The sequence below is a fragment of the Agrilus planipennis genome, unplaced genomic scaffold, assembly GCF_000699045.2.
Source record: "Agrilus planipennis isolate EAB-ADULT unplaced genomic scaffold, Apla_2.0 scaffold422, whole genome shotgun sequence".
In the NCBI taxonomy this organism is placed as follows: Eukaryota; Metazoa; Arthropoda; class Insecta; order Coleoptera; family Buprestidae; genus Agrilus; species Agrilus planipennis.
The window spans coordinates 50,326-72,910 of NW_020439073.1; the positions used below are offsets into that span (position 1 = coordinate 50,326).

General features: G+C 30.6%; 7 protein-coding genes across 13 annotated transcripts in view; 4 read left to right on the plus strand and 3 right to left on the minus strand.

The window, feature by feature from the left end:
- Window positions 1-223: 223 nt before the first annotated feature.
- LOC108743288 (MATH and LRR domain-containing protein PFE0570w-like) lies at window positions 224-4,031 on the plus strand. The gene is made up of 3 exons (XM_025977184.1): window positions 224-462; window positions 515-823; window positions 1,033-4,031. Exons 2-3 carry the CDS (start codon window positions 541-543, stop codon window positions 4,029-4,031), a joined length of 3,282 nt encoding a protein of 1,093 aa, XP_025832969.1. The 5' UTR covers window positions 224-462; window positions 515-540.
- Window positions 3,992-7,454, minus strand: LOC112905212 (vanin-like protein 1). Its single transcript, XM_025977180.1, has 8 exons — window positions 7,305-7,454; window positions 7,086-7,205; window positions 6,619-6,780; window positions 6,421-6,566; window positions 5,936-6,141; window positions 5,257-5,465; window positions 4,907-5,136; window positions 3,992-4,534 (listed from the first exon to the last, which is right to left on the minus strand). Exons 1-8 carry the CDS (start codon window positions 7,368-7,370, stop codon window positions 4,081-4,083), a joined length of 1,593 nt encoding a protein of 530 aa, XP_025832965.1. The 5' UTR covers window positions 7,371-7,454; the 3' UTR covers window positions 3,992-4,080.
- A 682-nt stretch (window positions 7,455-8,136) lies between these two features.
- On the plus strand, window positions 8,137-12,371 carry LOC112905211 (MATH and LRR domain-containing protein PFE0570w-like). 2 transcript variants are annotated; one of them, XM_025977178.1, is made up of 3 exons: window positions 8,137-8,263; window positions 8,316-8,624; window positions 8,834-12,371. In XM_025977178.1, the coding sequence occupies exons 2-3, from the start codon at window positions 8,342-8,344 to the stop codon at window positions 12,277-12,279; spliced, it is 3,729 nt and encodes a 1,242-aa protein (XP_025832963.1). In that variant the 5' UTR covers window positions 8,137-8,263; window positions 8,316-8,341; the 3' UTR covers window positions 12,280-12,371. The 2 variants fall into 2 exon arrangements, with proteins under 2 accessions (XP_025832963.1, XP_025832964.1); XM_025977179.1 differs by having other exon boundaries at window positions 8,327-8,624.
- A 903-nt stretch (window positions 12,372-13,274) lies between these two features.
- LOC108743302 (neuralized-like protein 2) lies at window positions 13,275-15,025 on the plus strand. Its single transcript, XM_018478825.1, has 2 exons — window positions 13,275-14,533; window positions 14,657-15,025. The coding sequence occupies exons 1-2, from the start codon at window positions 13,870-13,872 to the stop codon at window positions 14,770-14,772; spliced, it is 780 nt and encodes a 259-aa protein (XP_018334327.1). The 5' UTR covers window positions 13,275-13,869; the 3' UTR covers window positions 14,773-15,025.
- A 596-nt stretch (window positions 15,026-15,621) lies between these two features.
- LOC108743300 (HSPB1-associated protein 1) lies at window positions 15,622-18,230 on the minus strand. Of its 3 annotated transcripts, XM_018478824.1 has the most exons (10): window positions 18,163-18,230; window positions 18,005-18,099; window positions 17,900-17,950; window positions 17,670-17,847; window positions 17,467-17,616; window positions 17,282-17,418; window positions 17,036-17,154; window positions 16,861-16,982; window positions 16,151-16,270; window positions 15,622-16,085 (listed from the first exon to the last, which is right to left on the minus strand). In XM_018478824.1, exons 2-10 carry the CDS (start codon window positions 18,043-18,045, stop codon window positions 15,702-15,704), a joined length of 1,302 nt encoding a protein of 433 aa, XP_018334326.1. In that variant the 5' UTR covers window positions 18,046-18,099; window positions 18,163-18,230; the 3' UTR covers window positions 15,622-15,701. The 3 variants fall into 3 exon arrangements, with proteins under 3 accessions (XP_018334326.1, XP_018334324.1, XP_025832966.1); XM_018478822.1 differs by having other exon boundaries at window positions 18,005-18,209; XM_025977181.1 differs by lacking the exon at window positions 15,622-16,085 and having other exon boundaries at window positions 16,151-16,982; window positions 18,005-18,209.
- Window positions 18,231-18,365: 135 nt separating this feature from the next.
- The window catches only part of LOC108743299 (zinc finger protein 91-like), an 8,382-nt gene continuing 4,162 nt past the window's right edge, over window positions 18,366-22,585 (plus strand). Inside the window, exons 1-4 of one of the 3 annotated variants that reach the window (XM_018478821.2) lie at window positions 18,366-18,446; window positions 18,508-18,933; window positions 19,035-20,385; window positions 20,782-21,095. In XM_018478821.2, coding sequence (XP_018334323.1) covers window positions 18,868-18,933; window positions 19,035-20,385; window positions 20,782-21,071 — 1,707 coding nt within the window. In that variant the 5' untranslated portion in view covers window positions 18,366-18,446; window positions 18,508-18,867 and the 3' untranslated portion in view covers window positions 21,072-21,095. Of the gene's footprint in view, window positions 18,447-18,507; window positions 18,934-19,034; window positions 20,386-20,781; window positions 21,096-22,585 lie in introns of those variants that run through there. The other 2 variants (XM_025977162.1, XM_025977163.1) reach the window with 2 other exon arrangements.
- Window positions 20,975-21,902, minus strand: LOC108743304. Of its 2 annotated transcripts, XM_018478828.1 has the most exons (3): window positions 21,580-21,902; window positions 21,439-21,483; window positions 20,975-21,067 (listed from the first exon to the last, which is right to left on the minus strand). In XM_018478828.1, exons 1-3 carry the CDS (start codon window positions 21,845-21,847, stop codon window positions 21,021-21,023), a joined length of 360 nt encoding a protein of 119 aa, XP_018334330.1. In that variant the 5' UTR covers window positions 21,848-21,902; the 3' UTR covers window positions 20,975-21,020. The 2 variants fall into 2 exon arrangements, with proteins under 2 accessions (XP_018334330.1, XP_018334329.1); XM_018478827.2 differs by lacking the exon at window positions 20,975-21,067 and having other exon boundaries at window positions 21,104-21,483; window positions 21,580-21,893.

The window sequence follows — 22,585 nt, forward strand, 5'->3', positions numbered from 1 at the left end:
AAATATCAAAATGTGATGGTATATTTTGTGAATAATTGTTAATTAGACTTGTTGTTTTTACACTGTACCGTTTCTTTTGACAATATAAAAAAACGTACAATAATAAACGATGTTTGTAAACTACTTTAAAATGAAATTGTATTAAAGGAAAACCTTATTATTATTGGATATTTTTAAAAATAGAAGATTTCATATTTTAAAAACCATTTTAAATTTACCGCTAGTGTTGCCAACCGGTATCTTTCTAACTATTAATAAAATTAATTTGGCAACATCGTTATATTTTGACAATTCTGACATGATTTTGACGTTTTTGACATACCCTACAACTGATTGGGATTGGTTGCAGAAGAATTCATAGATGAATTGTCGTATTTGAAATTCACCAACACGTGCGGCCTGTAAAAGAAACGGCTTTTAAAAAGTGAAAAACGCCTTTTTATTATAATTTATACCCACTAGGTAAGCTACTTCTTGTAAAGAGAGAGTAATCAAATAAAAATCAAAATTAAAGTTTTTCCGTAGAATCATCAGAGCAAAATGTCTCGAAAAACTCCAACATTAGAATTACTGCAGAATGTTGATATCGCTTCCCCTGTCAGAAGATCAAGTAGAATTGCACAAAATCAAAAATCATCAGCTCCTGTTGTTACGAGAAGAGCTTCAGCTGACACTAAAACTACGACCACCATGACAAGTGAAACCAGAAAGTCTCGACGTTTGTCTTTGTCTCAAGAGCCAGGCGAGAATTCGGAATCGGGAAGGTCAACCCCTGTTTTTACAAATAATGAAAATAAAACTCCATCAACCAGAAAACGAAAAGGTACATTGTTAACAAAATAAAGACAAAATCATCTTTTTCTGCATATGATTTAACTGCTTATTCATTATTATATACATTAGATAAAAAAAATGCCTGATGTCTTAAACACGTTTGTTTTCAGTTTTAATTTTTAATGTTACTCCCTTTTAAAAAGTAATTAATAAAAGAAGATATGTGCATATGAACCAAATTTAATTAATTATTTCCAGATTCGACATCAAGTGCAAATGAAGAGAAAACAGCAAATCATGTGAAGCGAACTTCAACTCCACTTACTAGGAGATCAACTAGATCTATGAGTAGATCCCCACAAAAATCAGAAGAAACTTTAGAACCAACCACTAAATGTAGATCCAAACACTATTCTGTGACCGAAAAACTAAAACTACTGGAAGCTATTAAAGAGATGGAAACAATAAACGAAGTTGTACAGCATAAAAATGAAAAAGAAAATGAAGAAAGAGATGATTGTGATAAGGAAGTTGAAAGTACATCCAGAAATTTGGATGAAGCAGTTGTTATTTCAAAACCCATTATAAAACAGTCTTGCTTACAGAATTTAAATTTAAATGACAAACAATTTGAAATACAAGGGCTACTAAACAAGGATACAAATGTTAATACTGAAGATGGAAATGATATTATTTTTGAAGAAAATAAACTACAAAATAGTGAAAATAAAGAAAATGATATACTTGATACATGCGCTACTGAAAAATCAGAAAATTATGCTAAAGATGATTTGATTGAAAATAAAATTGCAGAAAATTCATTTAAATCTGTTGTAATTAAAACAGTTGAAAACAATGATTGTATCGAGTCTTTAAAAAAATTAGAAACTACTCTTTCAAATGGTAAAGATTCTACTTGTGAATTAGTGTTATCTAATGTTTCACCTATGAAGAACAGAGTTATCCATGATAATAATTCCTCATTGAAAGGAGAAACTCCCAAAAGTACTCCCAGTAAAATGAATAAAACCAAAACGCCTGAACAATCACCAGTGCATGAAAAATCATCAATTGAAAACAAAAATGGTACTTTAACAATAAAAGATTCTCTTTGTGAGCCTATGGATATTGATGAATATACACTTTTGGAAGATTTAGATGACAATGCCTCACAGTTATTAATAAAATCGCCTTCTAAAGAACCAAAGCAAATAAACGAAAATGTTTACCTCACAGCCCTTGCAAAAAATAAAAAATTTATGCAAAATATAGATAACACAATAAAAGAAGATGCGGGTCTTGCAGAAAGTGCAGGTGATTTAGATGGTCAAAAGGAAAGAGAGTTTAGTCAAAATAAATTAATATGTGAATATGAAGCTACAAACAATGTGCCGCTTAAAGGAGAAAATCTTAGCCAAGATAATTTGAAGATCATCATTCATCAGAATGAAGAAACACCAACAAAATATTCAAACGGACGAATTTCTGAAATAGAAATAGAAAACGAAAGAGAAAGGAACCGTAGTATCACACAGATAAAACCCGTACTGGTCAATGAAAAACTGAACAAAACAGATAAAGTTTATGCAGCAAATGATGATAGAAATTATGACTTTAAAGATAATAAAAACGAAGACTTGAGGGAGTTAACGAATGAGGAGTATATAAACGTAAATAAAGAAAAAGAAAATTCAAATATTTTAAACGGAAACGATGATAAAGAAGAGAAAAGCCATGATGTCAGTACATTTAAATACGAAACAACGACAAAAATACCCCACCCGCATATTACTGTTCCTCAACTTAACATTGACATTCAGTTAGAAAATAAAGTGAGTGATCTAATCAACAAGAAATTTAATGATAACCAAGAGAAAAGTGATAGTGATATAGATGTAGCGTCTGTTACTGATTACTTGGATGATATCGCAGAAGAGGCTAAAGGTGAAGATGAAAGTGAAAATAATAGCAACGAAATAGTTGATGAAGGAGAACCCATTGGTTATTCTAGCGCTGATGAAAAGGAGACTGACGACGATTCGTTTGACGATTCTTTTATCGATGACGATGTTTCAAGCGAATTACTTTCTGGTGAGGAATATGATTTGGACGAAAATAAAATCAAGAATCAGAGAAATAGTAAAATCGATGCAACAGAAGAAGAAATTAAGAGTAAAAAATTACAAAAGGCTAAAGGGAAGTGGTGTCGAATAATTCAGGTCGATGAAAGCGATGAATCATTACCAGAAAACGCCAAAGTAGGCGCGACAAATTCACATAGTTTGTCAGATTCAAAAGAACAAGGTTTACCTCAACAAACAACTGAAATAACTATAATTGATGATGAACAAATGGTTGAAGACAGTTCAGCATTATATAAATTGACCGAGCTTCCGCCAGCAGATACAAACAAACCAGAAATTTTTACAACTTTACAACAAGCTGACGAAATCAAAACATCACCGAAAAAGACAAAAAAGCGTTCTTCGTTATCGATAAGCGAAAATTTGTCTTTTGACGAAATTCGTGAACGTGTTGAACAAGTGGTCGATTTGTTTTCGTCTAATGTAAATAGCAGAAGTCGAAAGATTTATCTGAATCTATCATTGAATTATGAAAGCGACTCTGATTCTAACAAAGATGAGAACTTATTAAGCACTAGTTTGCAAACCGTCAACTGTTCTAACAAACGTAAAAAGTATCGAAAGAATTCAAGAAACAATTCAAATACCTTCACTTCTAACACAAAGTCAAAGGAGTTGGAACTTTCAGTTCATGCTTTTCAACCTTGTAAAGTAGACGAAATTATTGAAGAGATAGCGGGAACCAATAAGAATAAACGAAGCAAGAATGTTGATGAAACGCTGCTTTCATCATCAAAAAAGTCTAAGAAGAAATTTTGCGAAGAGAGTGAAGATATAAAATCCACTGAAAAAATATTTAATGATAATTTAGTAATTTTAAATCTACCCAAGAAGAAAAAAGTAGAGTGTCCAGAAGAAAATGTTAACAATAAAATGAGTTTTGAGGAAGAATCTGAAATCCGTAAAAAAAATAAAAAGGGTAACGAGAATGAAGCAAGTAACCAGGAAAATTATAAAATACAGTCCGAATTGATAAATGAAGACGCTACAATTATAAAAAAGAAAGACAAAAAGAAGAAGATAAAAGAAAGAGTACATGTAGAAAATGTTAATACTGAAANCAAAAAAAAAAGCAATTTTCATAAATTTACATACAATTGTTATATTAAATGATGAGCGCATGAAAATAAATAGGAATTTCTGTTTTTATGCACAATTTAACTTATGAGATAATTTTTTGTTGTAAAACAGTAAGAACTGTTAAGAAAAAGACCGATACTGTACATATAGTATTAAATGTAGCAATACTTCTTCCAACGGAGCCTCCATCTCTTTTAAAACTCCTTCCAAAAATTCCAAATGCAAAAATGGAATCGTGCGGACTCGTGAGATTCATATTAACCTGAGCCTCATTAATACCACTTGTCCTACAGTAACGATAGTTTTGTATCGGAGTCAAAGAAAACGTCAACGTGGATGGTAAAGTATGTCCAGCAGGGGCATTTACAAAATTCCCTGTTATAATTATTGAATTAAATTTGACTCCGATCATTGACCCTAGAGTTCGTATTTGTCCACACGACAAAATGTCATCAGTTAGACAGGCAACAACACCACAAATTTGATTTCCACTGGTCGATGTACCCAATTTTCTGTTTCCATTAAAAGCCACCAATCTTAATATTGAAGAAATGTTTAAGTAATGAGCAAAAATAAAAAATAAAATTAATAAATGTAAATTCTAATAGTTGTTAATGATGTGTAACATCCAAGACCGGCAATGAGCAAAATAATAACTTCTCACCACCAGACCAGATTGAAAGGTTGAAAGTTGTGCCTTATTTCTCCTTTTCCCTTTTTTTTTGCTTCACCAAGCACCAACTGCAGGCAGCAATGATCATGCGCACTCCTCCGTCCTTAACTTCCGCTAACGCATTTCCGTTGCTTTCAAGAAATTATTCTCATGGCCTCATACACGCACATACCGAGTGGTTAGATGTTACACATCAAAAATAAAGATTAAAATTTAGGCGTATTAATTAACTTACTTGTAAACTACATTGGTGGCACTTGCTGTATCTAAATTAATCGTAACATTAAACGTACAGCAAAAAGAGCTACCTTCGCTACAAATCGTAGTTGACGAATAATTTTGAGTTAAATTCAAACTGTGAGTGGTATAATTGCTTAAATCTTCTACCATTAACTTAAATAAAGATAAACCTCCGATTGAGTAACTTGCATGTTGAGAAGCAATACCGGAAACAGTAGACATATTCTAAAATAACAAATGCAGCAAATAAGAACATTATATATATAAAAAAAAAGAAAATATGCCTCTCACTAAATTGAAAAAAGAACTAATTACTATAATATGCATTACAAATAAGTAGAATACCTCATGACAGGAAGATTGTCTTTTGGGCAAAATCGGTACATCCTGTATAATCATTTTAGAAGCAGAAACTGCCGATATGTAAGTTTCAGTGATAGTTCCGTTTGCTAGGTAAATACCGCTACCACCATTTCCGTTTGTTGCATTCGAAAGGCCGGAAGCTAACAGATTTACTCCGTTTGCTTTTGCATATCCCGCTTGTATACTAAGAGCTGAAAATATTAATTTTATCTTTACTATTTAGAGTGTTAAAAATTGACAATGAATCTCAATTTATGTTGTACAGAATGTGACATTTATTTCATTCGATTTTTTTTAATTAAGCAACTATATTTTCACACTTTTCAAAATTGTTTATAGTATAACTAGTTCTTCCTCCCTATCAGTCACTGTGAGCTCGAAACTGTTAGCACCGTTGCTTCGAGTGTTCGAAATTCACTTTTTTGTTTAATCATTTTCTTTGTGTTAAAAATTGTTTGAAAAATTAAATTTAAAAGAATTGTTTGTAAATAGGTATGCAACACACCGTACACTTCAGCATAAGAAATTACTGATAGTAACTTTCATTTACGTAATGCTACTTTGCCCTGTGCTGACAGCACCCATATGCCGTATAAAAAATTAAACTAATCTCTAGAAAAAAGACTAGCTAATTAAAAAAAAAAGTTCATATACCACTTACCCTGCAAGAATGGTACTTCGGAGAACCAAGCAACCGGATATATTACATCTGAGATGGTATCAGTAAGAACATCTACGGATGGGTTTTTAAAGAGTATATCAAAACAAGTGAAAATAGCAAACGTAACACCGAAATCTGTTTGGAAAGTCACAGTTGTATTTCCAGGAGTAACAAAAGCCTCATTAAATAAGTTAACCTTACGATATCTAAAAATACAAACGAACAACTTCAACATTATCATCTAATATTTTAAATTAATATTTCTTATTGCTTCAACTGCGTAATGCTAAATGTGTTTGTTAATAATTCCTGTGCCAAAAAGTAGACGCTAAAACGGTAAAAATTACATAGACGTAAAAGCGATTTAAAAATCACTTCCGCAAATATGGTAATTACTCCAATTCGGTACGGACGAATTCTGGTCCATCGCACGCGGCCACTTCCTCGAGGTAATTTAAAAGAAGTAGGTACCTTTTCTTACTTACTTGGCAATTACAACTCCATTTCTATCAAAGACAACATCAGTGTTATATAAAAACGTTGAATTATCGGAAGAGAATGACTTTTCTAACACGTTTATTACAGTATAAATACCGTTGGTCCTAGCGGAGCAGGAGAGATCAATTAGCGCCTAAAAAAAGTTGTAAAATGATTGCAAAAATTATTTTACTCTAAAACTTTACCTTAGCGTAATAATTTACACTGCTATAATCGCAAGGTGCGATTTCGTCTTTAATTTCAGGTACGAATGTGCTGTATTTTGCAATTGATTCAAATGTTACATCTGCTGTCCATATATTTAAGCCTGTTAGACCATCTTCAGGAAAAACTATAATTTCGACGCCCTAAAGTTTTTCGTAAATAATGATGTAATTGTTTGTTAAATATAAAGGTATCTTATCAGTTCCTAATAATTCTATGTATGTTTTGCATATAATGATTAATAAACGTCTGCGCCTAATAGTATAATATGTATTTGGTTGGTGATGTTCTTCTTCTTTAATGCTCTTATCTTTATTATAAAATTTAATTTTCAAATACAGACATACCTATTATCTTCATACATTAGTAAATTTACACCTATTTATTATTTATTGTGAACAATTCTGTAAGTACGTATGGGTACCTACGCTTTTGTTTATGAACCTACCAATTCAGCTGCGTTTTCAATGTAATCAACATAAAATGCTGCGTTTTCTAAAAGTAAATCTTGGGGATTATATGCGGAAATTCGTGGTGAGAATTCTACAACAGCTGCTTTATATGTAGACTAAAAACAATTGAGTGAAAAAATTCATATTTAAAAGATCACAAAATGCTTTTTCTGTAAAATATAATACATCATAAAAAAATAAAGTTAAAAACTTACTTGTGACTTTACAAAAACTATGATCAAAAAGACTAAACTTATAGAAACTGTTTTTTTACTATTCATTTTAAAACTGGTCGATTTTAATGAGTTCAACGTAAAAAAAAATAAGAAACGAGGAACACTACAATGTCCCAACAATATAATAATTATTTTATCTGGGTAAATACTTATAGATAAACAGAGATAAGGAAACTTTCATGGGCGAGGTACCTTTACTGGGAAATAAAGTTAAATCATGATTAAAACGCATAAGCGAAATTTGTACTTGCACGTAAAATAATTTAACTGAAGAAATGTGTCACATTTTTCGTATTTCGTATTTAAAAAATTCCCTTTTTTTCTTTACCAAGAAAAATTTGCAGCGATAATAGTTCAACAAGTACTTACAGGATTTGATTTGTATTTTATGGGTTTCTCATAATTAACAGTACTTTTATAATTGAAAGTCTAATTTTGTATTATAAAGTATACTGATCGTAAAAGTCATACAAATGAAATATCAAAATGTGATGGTATATTTTGTGAATAATTGTTAATTAGACTTGTTGTTTTTACACTGTACCGTTTCTTTTGACAATATAAAAAAACGTACAATAATAAACGATGTTTGTAAACTACTTTAAAATGAAATTGTATTAAAGGAAAACCTTATTATTATTGGATATTTTTAAAAATAGAAGATTTCATATTTTAAAAACCATTTTAAATTTACCGCTAGTGTTGCCAACCGGTATCTTTCTAACTATTAATAAAATTAATTTGGCAACATCGTTATATTTTGACAATTCTGACATGATTTTGACGTTTTTGACATACCCTACAACTGATTGGGATTGGTTGCAGAAGAATTCATAGATGAATTGTCGTATTTGAAATTCACCAACACGTGCGGCCTGTAAAAGAAACGGCTTTTAAAAAGTGAAAAACGCCTTTTTATTATAATTTATACCCACTAGGTAAGCTACTTCTTGTAAAGAGAGAGTAATCAAATAAAAATCAAAATTAAAGTTTTTCCGTAGAATCATCAGAGCAAAATGTCTCGAAAAACTCCAACATTAGAATTACTGCAGAATGTTGATATCGCTTCCCCTGTCAGAAGATCAAGTAGAATTGCACAAAATCAAAAATCATCAGCTCCTGTTGTTACGAGAAGAGCTTCAGCTGACACTAAAACTACGACCACCATGACAAGTGAAACCAGAAAGTCTCGACGTTTGTCTTTGTCTCAAGAGCCAGGCGAGAATTCGGAATCGGGAAGGTCAACCCCTGTTTTTACAAATAATGAAAATAAAACTCCATCAACCAGAAAACGAAAAGGTACATTGTTAACAAAATAAAGACAAAATCATCTTTTTCTGCATATGATTTAACTGCTTATTCATTATTATATACATTAGATAAAAAAAATGCCTGATGTCTTAAACACGTTTGTTTTCAGTTTTAATTTTTAATGTTACTCCCTTTTAAAAAGTAATTAATAAAAGAAGATATGTGCATATGAACCAAATTTAATTAATTATTTCCAGATTCGACATCAAGTGCAAATGAAGAGAAAACAGCAAATCATGTGAAGCGAACTTCAACTCCACTTACTAGGAGATCAACTAGATCTATGAGTAGATCCCCACAAAAATCAGAAGAAACTTTAGAACCAACCACTAAATGTAGATCCAAACACTATTCTGTGACCGAAAAACTAAAACTACTGGAAGCTATTAAAGAGATGGAAACAATAAACGAAGTTGTACAGCATAAAAATGAAAAAGAAAATGAAGAAAGAGATGATTGTGATAAGGAAGTTGAAAGTACATCCAGAAATTTGGATGAAGCAGTTGTTATTTCAAAACCCATTATAAAACAGTCTTGCTTACAGAATTTAAATTTAAATGACAAACAATTTGAAATACAAGGGCTACTAAACAAGGATACAAATGTTAATACTGAAGATGGAAATGATATTATTTTTGAAGAAAATAAACTACAAAATAGTGAAAATAAAGAAAATGATATACTTGATACATGCGCTACTGAAAAATCAGAAAATTATGCTAAAGATGATTTGATTGAAAATAAAATTGCAGAAAATTCATTTAAATCTGTTGTAATTAAAACAGTTGAAAACAATGATTGTATCGAGTCTTTAAAAAAATTAGAAACTACTCTTTCAAATGGTAAAGATTCTACTTGTGAATTAGTGTTATCTAATGTTTCACCTATGAAGAACAGAGTTATCCATGATAATAATTCCTCATTGAAAGGAGAAACTCCCAAAAGTACTCCCAGTAAAATGAATAAAACCAAAACGCCTGAACAATCACCAGTGCATGAAAAATCATCAATTGAAAACAAAAATGGTACTTTAACAATAAAAGATTCTCTTTGTGAGCCTATGGATATTGATGAATATACACTTTTGGAAGATTTAGATGACAATGCCTCACAGTTATTAATAAAATCGCCTTCTAAAGAACCAAAGCAAATAAACGAAAATGTTTACCTCACAGCCCTTGCAAAAAATAAAAAATTTATGCAAAATATAGATAACACAATAAAAGAAGATGCGGGTCTTGCAGAAAGTGCAGGTGATTTAGATGGTCAAAAGGAAAGAGAGTTTAGTCAAAATAAATTAATATGTGAATATGAAGCTACAAACAATGTGCCGCTTAAAGGAGAAAATCTTAGCCAAGATAATTTGAAGATCATCATTCATCAGAATGAAGAAACACCAACAAAATATTCAAACGGACGAATTTCTGAAATAGAAATAGAAAACGAAAGAGAAAGGAACCGTAGTATCACACAGATAAAACCCGTACTGGTCAATGAAAAACTGAACAAAACAGATAAAGTTTATGCAGCAAATGATGATAGAAATTATGACTTTAAAGATAATAAAAACGAAGACTTGAGGGAGTTAACGAATGAGGAGTATATAAACGTAAATAAAGAAAAAGAAAATTCAAATATTTTAAACGGAAACGATGATAAAGAAGAGAAAAGCCATGATGTCAGTACATTTAAATACGAAACAACGACAAAAATACCCCACCCGCATATTACTGTTCCTCAACTTAACATTGACATTCAGTTAGAAAATAAAGTGAGTGATCTAATCAACAAGAAATTTAATGATAACCAAGAGAAAAGTGATAGTGATATAGATGTAGCGTCTGTTACTGATTACTTGGATGATATCGCAGAAGAGGCTAAAGGTGAAGATGAAAGTGAAAATAATAGCAACGAAATAGTTGATGAAGGAGAACCCATTGGTTATTCTAGCGCTGATGAAAAGGAGACTGACGACGATTCGTTTGACGATTCTTTTATCGATGACGATGTTTCAAGCGAATTACTTTCTGGTGAGGAATATGATTTGGACGAAAATAAAATCAAGAATCAGAGAAATAGTAAAATCGATGCAACAGAAGAAGAAATTAAGAGTAAAAAATTACAAAAGGCTAAAGGGAAGTGGTGTCGAATAATTCAGGTCGATGAAAGCGATGAATCATTACCAGAAAACGCCAAAGTAGGCGCGACAAATTCACATAGTTTGTCAGATTCAAAAGAACAAGGTTTACCTCAACAAACAACTGAAATAACTATAATTGATGATGAACAAATGGTTGAAGACAGTTCAGCATTATATAAATTGACCGAGCTTCCGCCAGCAGATACAAACAAACCAGAAATTTTTACAACTTTACAACAAGCTGACGAAATCAAAACATCACCGAAAAAGACAAAAAAGCGTTCTTCGTTATCGATAAGCGAAAATTTGTCTTTTGACGAAATTCGTGAACGTGTTGAACAAGTGGTCGATTTGTTTTCGTCTAATGTAAATAGCAGAAGTCGAAAGATTTATCTGAATCTATCATTGAATTATGAAAGCGACTCTGATTCTAACAAAGATGAGAACTTATTAAGCACTAGTTTGCAAACCGTCAACTGTTCTAACAAACGTAAAAAGTATCGAAAGAATTCAAGAAACAATTCAAATACCTTCACTTCTAACACAAAGTCAAAGGAGTTGGAACTTTCAGTTCATGCTTTTCAACCTTGTAAAGTAGACGAAATTATTGAAGAGATAGCGGGAACCAATAAGAATAAACGAAGCAAGAATGTTGATGAAACGCTGCTTTCATCATCAAAAAAGTCTAAGAAGAAATTTTGCGAAGAGAGTGAAGATATAAAATCCACTGAAAAAATATTTAATGATAATTTAGTAATTTTAAATCTACCCAAGAAGAAAAAAGTAGAGTGTCCAGAAGAAAATGTTAACAATAAAATGAGTTTTGAGGAAGAATCTGAAATCCGTAAAAAAAATAAAAAGGGTAACGAGAATGAAGCAAGTAACCAGGAAAATTATAAAATACAGTCCGAATTGATAAATGAAGACGCTACAATTATAAAAAAGAAAGACAAAAAGAAGAAGATAAAAGAAAGAGTACATGTAGAAAATGTTAATACTGAAATGCACGAAAAAAAACGTAAATCATTCTTTGGTTTAAAGAGTGACATCGATGAAGTTGAAATGTTAGCCGATTTATCGAAAAAGACTAAAAAACAAAAAATTTCGACACAAAATACCAAAACAGGCGATATTGAGGAAAAAGATAAAGTTAAAATCTTATCAAATGTACTCATTACCCCAAAAGAAAAAACTTCTATACAGGAGAAAGGCAAAATAATGAAAAAGAACAAAATGGACGAATCTAAAAACACTCTTATAAATATTTATCCCAGTAAAAGTAATCCCAAGCTATGGATCATTGATGATTTTGATACTCCTCCTAGGCCATCACAAACTAGAAAATTAAAACTTAAAAAGAAAAATAAGTTCAATGAATGTACTGTACTGGCTGCTAAGGACTTTAAAAATAATAGATTGTATGATTTTTCACATGTTAACAGAATGGAAACGACACAATTGCTCAAGAAAAAAAAGAAACAATTTGATATTAAAAGTGCTTAATAGATATCACCATGTTTACTTATCGTTATTTGTTTTTAAAATTTGTCACATGTTGCTATTTTACTGAATAAATAATTTTTTCCTCGATATCACTCTTAAACACCTCTTATTTCATAGTTGTTGGCGTAAATACCACTTCGTTTAGAATATAATAGAAGTAATAAAATAATTTTTTTTATACAATACCATCTAGTAGAAAAGGTAAAACTTCTGTGTATAACGGTTTTTTCAAAAATGTAACTTTCTTGTTGGAAATGGCGTAAAATGACCTGAATATGAAAAACTTACATGAAATAATCAGGAGGAAGGTGTTTTGAGCAGTTTTTATTTAAAATAAACATTTTTATGTTACACTTCACAGTTGACAAATCATATTTATATTTGCCCTTAAATTAAAGCAGTCGCCTTTTTCGCAAACAACTTTTTTCTTTTAGGAATAGCTTAAATTAATACATTTATGAAAAACGCAGAAAAAAAACAGAGGGAAGGTATTTTAAACGATTTTCCTTATAATAAATTATTTTACAGGTACATATTAATATAACCTATGAGAATTTCACAGTTACTTACCATAGATAACAGTTACTACTCAGCTGTTTCCGACTTCTCCTCTACAGTTTAAGTTGCATTCGCTTAAAAAGTGAGATCTACTTAACAACCGTTTTTACAATACAAATATATACAAATTGTTCTTATTTGAAGAAGGTAGAGGTATAATGTATGTATATAAAATAAGGGAAGGAGGCACCGTTGCATACCTTAGCCTAACTTCAGTTCAGTTAGTTTGCGTTGTGTTACATTAAGTGGGGTAGGTTAGATTAAGATAAGCAACAGCTCTTCTCTCTCCTATTATATATACATACATTATACATATACCTTCCTCGAACGGGAACTACAGCTGTTGAGCAGATATCAGTTTTTAAGCGAATGCAACTTAAACTGTAGAGGCGAGGTCAGAAACGGCTGAGTAGAAACTGTTATCTATGGTAAGTAACTGTGAAATTCCCATAGACGTGTAAAATATTTATTTGGAAAGAAAATTGCTTAAAACACCTTCCCTTTGTTTTTTCCATGTGTTTCTTAAAAATAGACCTTTTCCAACTAAAAGCAGTACTACGGAGTTTAGTCGTTAACGGAAACCGCCAAAATGAACCGTTAACTGTGAAGTGTCTAATGTAGGGTCTAAAAATGTTTATTTTCAATAAAAACTGCTCATAACATCTTCTGCCCTCCCCCGATTATTTTATGTAAGTTTTTCATGATTAGGTCGTTTTAAGCCATTTCGAACAAGAAAAAGTTACATACAGAAAATAAATGTATAATGAATGGAATGAAGTTCAAGGACAAACTGCACATACGAAGAAGAGTTTAATCATAACCTGAAATATTATTAATTGATTTGCTGATTTACATTTGTTAATTGTTACTGATAAATGATAAAGAAAAGTGTGTTACATTTGCTCTTTGTATTTAATTTAAATATAAAGTGAAAAAAAACTATTAACATGTAGTGGCACACAATTATCACATCTAAGGCAATTGCCTGCATAACCTGTATATGGAAATAAAACAAATGTGTTTACTTTAATAATGGATTTCTCAAAAGGCTCTAAAGCACGATTTCATTCATACCACGGGGAGAATATACAACTATCCGAGGATAATACTGTGGCGTTTCGAAAGTCTAGCTTTGCAAATGCTGTAACATTTAGTGAAGAGCCACTTTTACCAGGAGAAATATTTTTGTTAGAAATAGAACAGAACGAACGTGGATGGAGCGGGCACATGAGGCTAGGCCTTACTCAACTTGACCCACATACAATATTTAGAACAGGTGCAATACCACAATATGCACTTCCTGACCTGGCTAATATAGGAAGATCTTGGATATATGGCATTACAAAAGCACACAATAATATAATTAATTATGATGCACAAGGAGGAAACGGGGAGTCATGTCTTCAAAAAATATGTGATAAAAATGGAGAAGTTAAGACATGTCGAGGTGCATTCCCTATAACTGTATTAAAGCCTACCAAACATACAGAAGTTATTTTACCAACAGATATAGGCAGTAGAATAGGTATAATGTACTATCCAATTGATGATAAAAAAGCAAACATGCATTACATAATTAACGGTCAAGATCAAGGTGCTTGTGTTAAAGATATCCCATATAAAGATGCTCCGTTACATGTTGTTGTAGATGTTTATGGTACAACAAAGAAAGTTCGAATTATTCAACTGTATGGAGGTATAAAATGCATCTTTATATAATATATAATTATTTACAATATTATTTTATTATGTATTCATAAGTATGTTACCAATGTAAATTATAATTTTGTATTACTTTTCTCTTTGTATTTACTTTCAGTTCCTACTCTTCAGTCTGCTTGTCGTGATGCAATACTACAGCATATTACAAAAAAGGCTGTATCTTCTCTTCCTCTTCCAAAAATGCTAAAAGAATACCTTTTATATCGAACATAAATTAAGGATTGTAATTCAACGAATGTAGCTGTGTTGTTGTTTAATGTTAACAAAAAACGGGCTATTGCTTTATGTTATTGGACTGTAAATTTCATTCAAATTTATTAACCGTTTTATTAATTTTAATTAAAATTAAATTATTCTGGAGATGGAAGTAGTTATGTCTATTTAAGTGTTTGTCTGTAATTGTTTTTATAAACTTAAACACTGTTGAAAAGTTGTTTTAAAAATTATAATTTTAAAATCATCTAAATGCACGTCCAATTATCTAGAACTGTAAAAGAAAAAGGTAAACTTTGTAATATTTAAATGAAAAGTTTTCTTTTTATTGAAAGCTAAAGAATTCTTTTTAAGTTTTACTTATTTTGCCTAGAGAATATTTGAATATAATCATACACTACTGGCGGGCTGAGAACCCAATATCGGAATATTCTACTATGGGGGTTGGGGCGGCATCATCTCTTAAAAACTACGTGTATAGAAAAATTCGTACAAATACCTCCAGCCATCTTTTCATATGCATAGTGAAGAAAAGTCCAACAAATGCAATTTAAAGCTTTTAAGTGAAGTTATAAATTGTTCAAAATATTCTGAGTTCGGTTAGTTTAATATAATTTTCGGAGAAGTAGGTGATGTTTTCAGATTAACATAATTAAAAAAATATATTTCACACGTTCATCAAATTATGCATATTCGCTCGCGCGACATAAAAGGAAAAAATGGGGATAAAAAATGTGTACTTTCTGCATATGGTGAATATTTTTGTCTTAACTGAATACATATTTATTATGACAGCACACACACACACATATATTTTATACAAAGGCAGAAAAATCCAAATAACAAAAAGCAGATGTAAATGTTTAATTTTATGGAATACATGACTTTCAGAAAGTGTAATTATCCATGTTTACAAATTCACAAAAAAGCTACTTTAGAAGGTTTTGTTTAATAAGGTTAATAACATTAGGCTTTAAGATAGCAGTAAGAACTTTTGATACCATTTCTTTATCACTTTCATCATTATCACTGTTATTACCATTTTCTGAAACATTTGTCTTTTGATTACTTTCATTACCAAAAAAGCGATTTCGCTGTTTTTCTAAAAACTCCAAAAATTCATCTTGGCTAAGTATAGGAACTGCTTTAAGTGTATTTCTAAATTTTCGTAAAATTTCTTCAATAGAGCACATAGTTGCGTCATTACGAATTTCCATTTGTGTTGTTTTATTGGTATCCAGAAAATTTTGATATGATTTAAGACAAAAATGGGTAACGTTCAAGTTATATTTAAAGTTTTGATGACCTGATAACTGCAAGTAATAAAAATAAATACAGGAAGGTTTTCTGTAAAATTAAATGCTGAAAAAATACATACATTTCTTGTATTATCCCCTATAATAATAAACTTTTTTTCGTCACCAGATAATTCTCTTTCAAACTGCAACATTATCATTTTTACAAGAGACTCCTCCAATCTTTTTTCTTCATCTCGATCCTTGAAAAAGTATTAACTGAAGGCGATATTTAATATATTATTTAAATTTGTCCTATATAAAATAGAAACCTAAATGTGTACAGTGTACATGTACAATGATAATTCTGAAAGGTTTGAATTATTTGGTAGCTTATATTATTCAGTCAAATAATCTACAATTTTGTTTACATATGAATAAATTTTAATTTTATAATGAAGGGTTTCTTAGGTCTTTTTCCGGACTGAGTTGCCGTGGTCTAATTTGGTTTAAGGTACCAGACGTTTCGGTTTCTGTTGCAGACATCTTAGCAACGAGTGCTGAACTTTCTAAAAGAAAACTTCGATCTCGCCACTGAAGATGTCATCAGCAGTAGAAGATGAAACGTTTGGAACTTCAAACCAAATTAGACCCTGGACCACGGCAACTCAGCCCGGAAAATGTCTCAAGAATAAATTTTGGTTATAATTAAATGATACATATTTATTGTTTTGTATAAATGTAGTGACTTATTTGAAAACTTAAACTTATATAAATATTTTTTTCTAATTTACATATTGAAGGGGGTTCTCCCCACTGGAATAAATAAGTAAATAAATAAATTTCAGTTTACTGTTGGGAGCCAGGTATTTATACTAATGGCAAATTCCAGATTTTCAACATAATGCCACCATCCGTGCGGCACAAAAAGGACATCTCCAGGATTCAGTATTACTTTACGGCAGCTTTCAATACCTTAATTGAAAAGTGACTTGAAAAAGTACAACTTTTATAAATTATTATTTTACCTTTAAATTTGTTGGGCTGTGGTGAGAAAAAATTCATTTCAGAAAATATTGTGGACTCTTCATATGGCACTCTTGTAGGAAGTAAGTTTTCATTTGGAGGAAACAAACACCATAACTTTCTGAAATATTAACATTTTTGCACATATCCCTTCTTTTCTTTTTAAGTAAAATATTCTTATTATGGTTTGAAAAATAACAAAATGCACTTATAAAACATATATAAATTAAAACAATAAACTGAAATACCTGCCTAAAACTTGAGCTACAAGATTACATCCATATGTGTCAACATGACAAGGTGTATGAGCTCCTTCAGTACCAATCCAAATTGTACTTTCCTGCCATCCTAAATCTGGATATCCAAAACTTTTCCATGTAATATCCTGAAAAGTAATGTTTTCATCAAATTTGGAATTTGTATAATTTTATACCTTCTTTATTTTCTCCTTATTTATAATCCAGTCTTTAAGATATTTGTAATCAAAGTAGATCCATTCCTTGGGATCCTTAGAATTCCTTAATTCTACAAAATTACTTATTTTTAGGACTTTCTTTGAAGTTATTGTTTCCCACTGAGGGCACTAAAAATACCATTTTAACATTCATTGCATTACTGTTAACTATTAAAATCTACCTTCGAATATACATTTTTACCACACCTGCATGGCAAATCTTCATTCTCCAAAATAGAGCACCAATCCCCCAGATCCCACTTTAATATTTTCCATTTTAATTGATTCAGGATAACTAGTGGTTCTGAACAATTTTCAACTAAATATTTTATTTGTTCTTCTGATAAATCATCACTATTTCTGAAAGTTATTTATCAGTTGCTTATAGTTGAAATGAAAATTTATAAATTACCTAGCTAAATTATCAGAAACTCCACTATTTTGTTGGTCTTCTGCTATCTTGCTGTAATTTAGGAAAATAAAAAAATAAGAAAAAAAGTATTTTCATCTTACCAACCAATAATTGTGCATAAATTTGATTCTTTCTCTTTCAGACATCAGGGCAGATTTTATCCATACATATGTACACAATGTTAGAATACTTGTTTAGACCTTATTATAAATAGTAAAAATTATATTATGACATTAAAAACTTATAATAAACAATTGTATTACAGTTAATCAGATTAAATTAACAATGGGCTCTCTGTCAGGTTATGGGAATTTCGACTAGTATGACCCCTGATGGATATAGCCAAAAGGAGTCATTTTGAGAGGCTTCAGAAGCTAACATGTTAATAGTAATCGATAATATGAAAATTGTCATTTTGTAAAATTGTCAGCAGATCGCGCTTACAGTCTACTTTTGTAATTAGTTATTACAATAGTTTAGGCGAATTTTTATTACGAAGCGAAGGTATTGTTCTGTTACTTCTTATGATCAATATTGTACAAGGTAGGTAAGTTTTCGAAGGTAACTTAAACGTGTACTTTCTATTTTACACTTAAAGTTTATTTTAGGGTATCATTTCAAAGTCTATGCTTCTATTCATACATAAGCTTCTAATCTATTAAAAAGTGGCGACACTACATGATAGAGGGTGTTAGTAATAGCAACGTAATATGGGTTGCATAAATCTTCGTCGTATGATAAAAATAATGATTATTCCGTGGCGTTACAAATAGCCAATAGCATAGCAAGCAATAGCAAGTGCTTTTATCATATACAACTTGCTTGTACAACCAAGTTATCATACGCGGAAAGTGGTATTTATAGTAACAATAAGTACTGCTATTTAACTACTTAAAAGATATTACTTTGAGTGCCAGTTTAAAATACATCTAAAAGTAATATAAAAGAGTAATTGTAGACTACACAAGATGAAAACAGAGCATATGGGGTGTAAACTTTGGAGTACGAATGTAGATTTGTCGTTGATTCACGAGGTAATTATTTGAATTAAATCAAAAATGAAAGGAATGTAGTTATATAGGTCGTATTTTTTATAGTTTACGTAGTTATACATTTATTATTCAATTTTTTTTAGGAATGTCTTCAAGAAATTGATACATCTAATGTTACTTCAATCTTATCCAAAATTAATTGTAATGAACATGCAAATAACGATAAGAAAATGCTTGATTTAAATATGGAAACATTGGAAAAATGTAAAGAAAATGATGTGTATAAAAATATTCCGGCTGTAGAAAATCTCATTAGTGTATTAACAAAAGAGAATAGTGTTTGTTCTGTTAAAGAAGAGATATCGAAATCCAAAAAATTAACAAACGATGAAAACTATGAAGACATGCTTTATTTTGTTTGTAATCTATGTCCCTTTTTGTGTACGAAAACTACTAAAATAAGAGAGCATTTAGAGAACATTCATAAAACTAATGCCGTATTTAAACAGGTAATCTTCAAGTGTCCTGCATGTGCAAACACCTTTTTTCATAAAATGTCTCTTCGGTCGCATTTAATATATGATCATCAAGTTGGAAATAGCGATGTGAAGAAAATCTTACAGGCTGTACTATATTATTCAAAGAAAAGTAATGCTGATTACAGTAAGAAAATGGATAGTACTACAGGGTTTACAAACACTTCAAGAGATCAAGTGAAAATATCTGAAAGAAACTTTTATACTGTAGGTAATACAGTCTATTCCAAATCAGATGCATTTGTACCTTATGTTGATAATATTGAAAAGACCCTAACACCAGTAGAAAATGAAGAGCTTATGATATTAAGTCCTCATTTATCATACAATGACACAGAACCATTAAATTTTAAAACAGATTGTTCAGATAAAGAAAGAATAACAGTAAGTAAAGATGTAAAAATGCAGGGTTTATTATCTCAAGATAAACAAAGCATAATTCATAAATGTGAAGTACCCACATGTAAAGTATATTTACATGATGCCACAAAATTGTTTTATCATGTGAAATGCCATATAGAAAATGGTTTTAAATGTTTGGAGTGTGAACAGATTTTCTCATGGTGGAAACCTTTAACTGGACATTTGTGGAGAATCCATAAAATTGATATGGAATTATATGCTTGTGACAAATGTGATTATAAAACATTTAGTTTGGGAAAGTTAAATAATATTCATAGACCCATCCACAGTGAAGCAAAACCATTCATTTGTGATGTGTGCAATAAAGGATTCAAGAATTCCAAACAATTGAGAAACCATAAAGTGAAACATAAAGATTTTTTAAACAAAACTATACAGCTATGTGTAGAATGCAACAAAATGTTCTCTGATAGAAGACAGTTACGGATCCATATGGACAGTGTCCATAAGAAACTGAAGCCATTTCTATGCAGCTACTGTGGTTACAAAGGGGCATCAAAAAGTTCCCTTAGGATGCATATGCGACAGCATACAGGTAAGCTGCAATTATTTTTATTCCCTTTGAAGAAATTAATCTGTTAACTAATTTATTTTGATTTTTTTTATAACTAATTGATTTTTACTTTTGAATAAAAAGAGTGCTCCAATTGATGATTGGTTGCATTCTATTTTAAAATTTGTTTAGACTAGAATGGTTTTTAAATAATTTAAAAACTATTTGTCATCAACAAAATTTGACAAAAAAAAACAATTACATATTTTTATTTCAAACTATGTCATTACATAATCATTATTTGCATATTAAAATACATCATATATAGATATTGTCTATATCTACATGACTATTGACATTACATTTTAGATATCTATTTAAAACTGCTTGCAATATATAGATGATGAATAAAAATTTACACAATTTGGATATTTACAGGGGAAAAACCGTTTTCTTGCGAGCAGTGTAGCTACACAACAGCAGATCATAACTCTTTGCGCAGGCACAAACTAAGACACACTGGACAAAAACCATACAAATGCGCCTACTGTGATTATGCCTGTATACAGAGCAGTACATACAAAGTGCATCTGAAAACAAAACATCCAGGCCTAGAAAAAAATTTGTTGTTTTCATGTTCTGATTGCCAATTTCGCACCGTTAATAAAGACATGTTCCTAACGCACGTCTCTACCATGCACCAAAAAACTGTCCTTTTGTGTCTCTAGAAAAATTGAATTAAACAGTAAAGAAAAAAGAAATATGTTAAGTAACCCTTTTTTTTTTATTTTGTTGATCTTTCAAAAGCAGACACAACATTGATACTGTTTTTAAATTGTTTTATGTCGATCATTTTCCAACTGTCCTGCGAGCTAAATTTCGGATTTATCGGATCTGGGTTCGCGTAAATATTCGTTCCTTTATTGGGACCCACAATGAAAATCAAATTACCCTCGTAGGCTGCTACATATTTTTGAAAGGCTATTTCGTCGTTGAAATAGCAAAACAGCAGTGCTTCGTCATTATTGAAGAGTTTTGTTTGCGGTAGTAATTTAGGAAAAAGTAAAGGGATAAATTTGGTTCCACTGTACTTACTGTTCCACCACGAATCATTTATTTCGATACCTCGTACGTTTAAACCTAGAAATTAAAAATTATTGTATTATGCTAACTTTTTATATTACATAAAAAAGAATCTCTCATAAAAGTTGGGTATTAATGATTACTTTTACTTACTGGTACACTGTCCTAGTAACCATTCGAAGAGACCGCATCCGCATCCCACTGACACAACACCATTTAATTTTTTCTCTAGTATTAATTTGCCAATGAAATGTAACTCTTCTTCAGAAGGCCAGGCCCACATTAGCCTTCTAGCATTTGTTATATTATAATAATTAATGTCGATGCTTAAAATACCTCGCCAGTCATTGTGGATATAAAAAGATAAAATTGTATTTTCAAAAGTGTTATCTTCCTCCTGCCCATTCATATTAAATAGCATTATTTCATTAAAACATTTAATAATGGATGCATTCGTTTACATCATCATATTGGAATATTTATTTATAGAATTAAATCCTGCCACTTACCTTGCATAATAGTTTTATTTATCTCCTTATTGATTTTATGCATACTTTTTGGACAAATGCCCAAAAGCTTCCACTCCACATTATTAAACTCAAGAAGCAGTTGCTGTTCTTTATTTTATACAGTTATTATTATTTTTATTTATATGTAGATGCAAATGTAAATTAGCAGATACAGAAAAATGCTAAAGCAGTGCTGAATATTGTACTCAAGCCCACTTATCTTATTGCCATGAAAAATTTTACACATGTATTAATAATTAAAAATATTGATAATATGATAAGCTAAATTAAATAAAGAATTGTAAAGTCATTAAAGCAGATTTTTTGCAAGATTTATTTTAGAAGACGAGAAAAAAGTAGATACATTTTCAAAAAGTGTTTATTTATATACCATTATTACAATTAATATTCCGTTTAAATGTGGGGACTAACTATTATTTTATATTGGGCATAGTTCTTAAAAGAATATTAAGTTGCTTGTGGCTTAGATTAGTGTCACCAGGTGTCAGAATTCCTTTGGTTTCTTTTTCCTTTTTTATTATTTTCCTTTTTCTGCTTTCTGCATAACATTTTTGAAAAGTTTTTATTTCTTGAGGGCACGAGGCTTCATTAAATTCATTATTTTTCAAACAAGCAAACAATAACGACAT

Bases quoted from the DNA above. Each gene is read 5' to 3' on its own strand.
- LOC112905212 (XM_025977180.1), bottom strand. From the start codon at position 7,370: ATGAATAGTAAAAAAACAGTTTCTATAAGTTTAGTCTTTTTGATCATA. The intron at 6,567-6,618 runs GTAAAGTTTTAG...AACTTTTTTTAG, and splicing joins GTGTAAATTATTACGCTAAG to GCGCTAATTGATCTCTCCTG. The intron at 6,142-6,420 runs GTAAGTAAGAAA...TTGTATTTTTAG, and splicing joins AATGGAGTTGTAATTGCCAA to ATATCGTAAGGTTAACTTAT.
- LOC112905211 (XM_025977178.1), top strand. From the start codon at position 8,342: ATGTCTCGAAAAACTCCAACATTAGAATTACTGCAGAATGTTGATATC. The intron at 8,625-8,833 runs GTACATTGTTAA...AATTATTTCCAG, and splicing joins ATCAACCAGAAAACGAAAAG to ATTCGACATCAAGTGCAAAT.
- LOC108743302 (XM_018478825.1), top strand. From the start codon at position 13,870: ATGGATTTCTCAAAAGGCTCTAAAGCACGATTTCATTCATACCACGGG. The intron at 14,534-14,656 runs GTATAAAATGCA...ATTTACTTTCAG, and splicing joins AATTATTCAACTGTATGGAG to TTCCTACTCTTCAGTCTGCT.
- LOC108743300 (XM_018478824.1), bottom strand. From the start codon at position 18,045: ATGTCTGAAAGAGAAAGAATCAAATTTATGCACAATTATTG. The intron at 17,155-17,281 runs GTATTTCAGTTT...TTAATATTTCAG, and splicing joins GTAGCTCAAGTTTTAGGCAG to AAAGTTATGGTGTTTGTTTC. The intron at 16,271-16,860 runs GTAAACTGAAAT...TACTTTTTCAAG, and splicing joins TAAATACCTGGCTCCCAACA to GATCGAGATGAAGAAAAAAG.
- LOC108743304 (XM_018478827.2), bottom strand. From the start codon at position 21,847: ATGCTATTTAATATGAATGGGCAGGAGGAAGATAACACTTTTGAAAAT. The intron at 21,484-21,579 runs GTAAGTAAAAGT...TTTAATTTCTAG, and splicing joins GTTACTAGGACAGTGTACCA to GTTTAAACGTACGAGGTATC.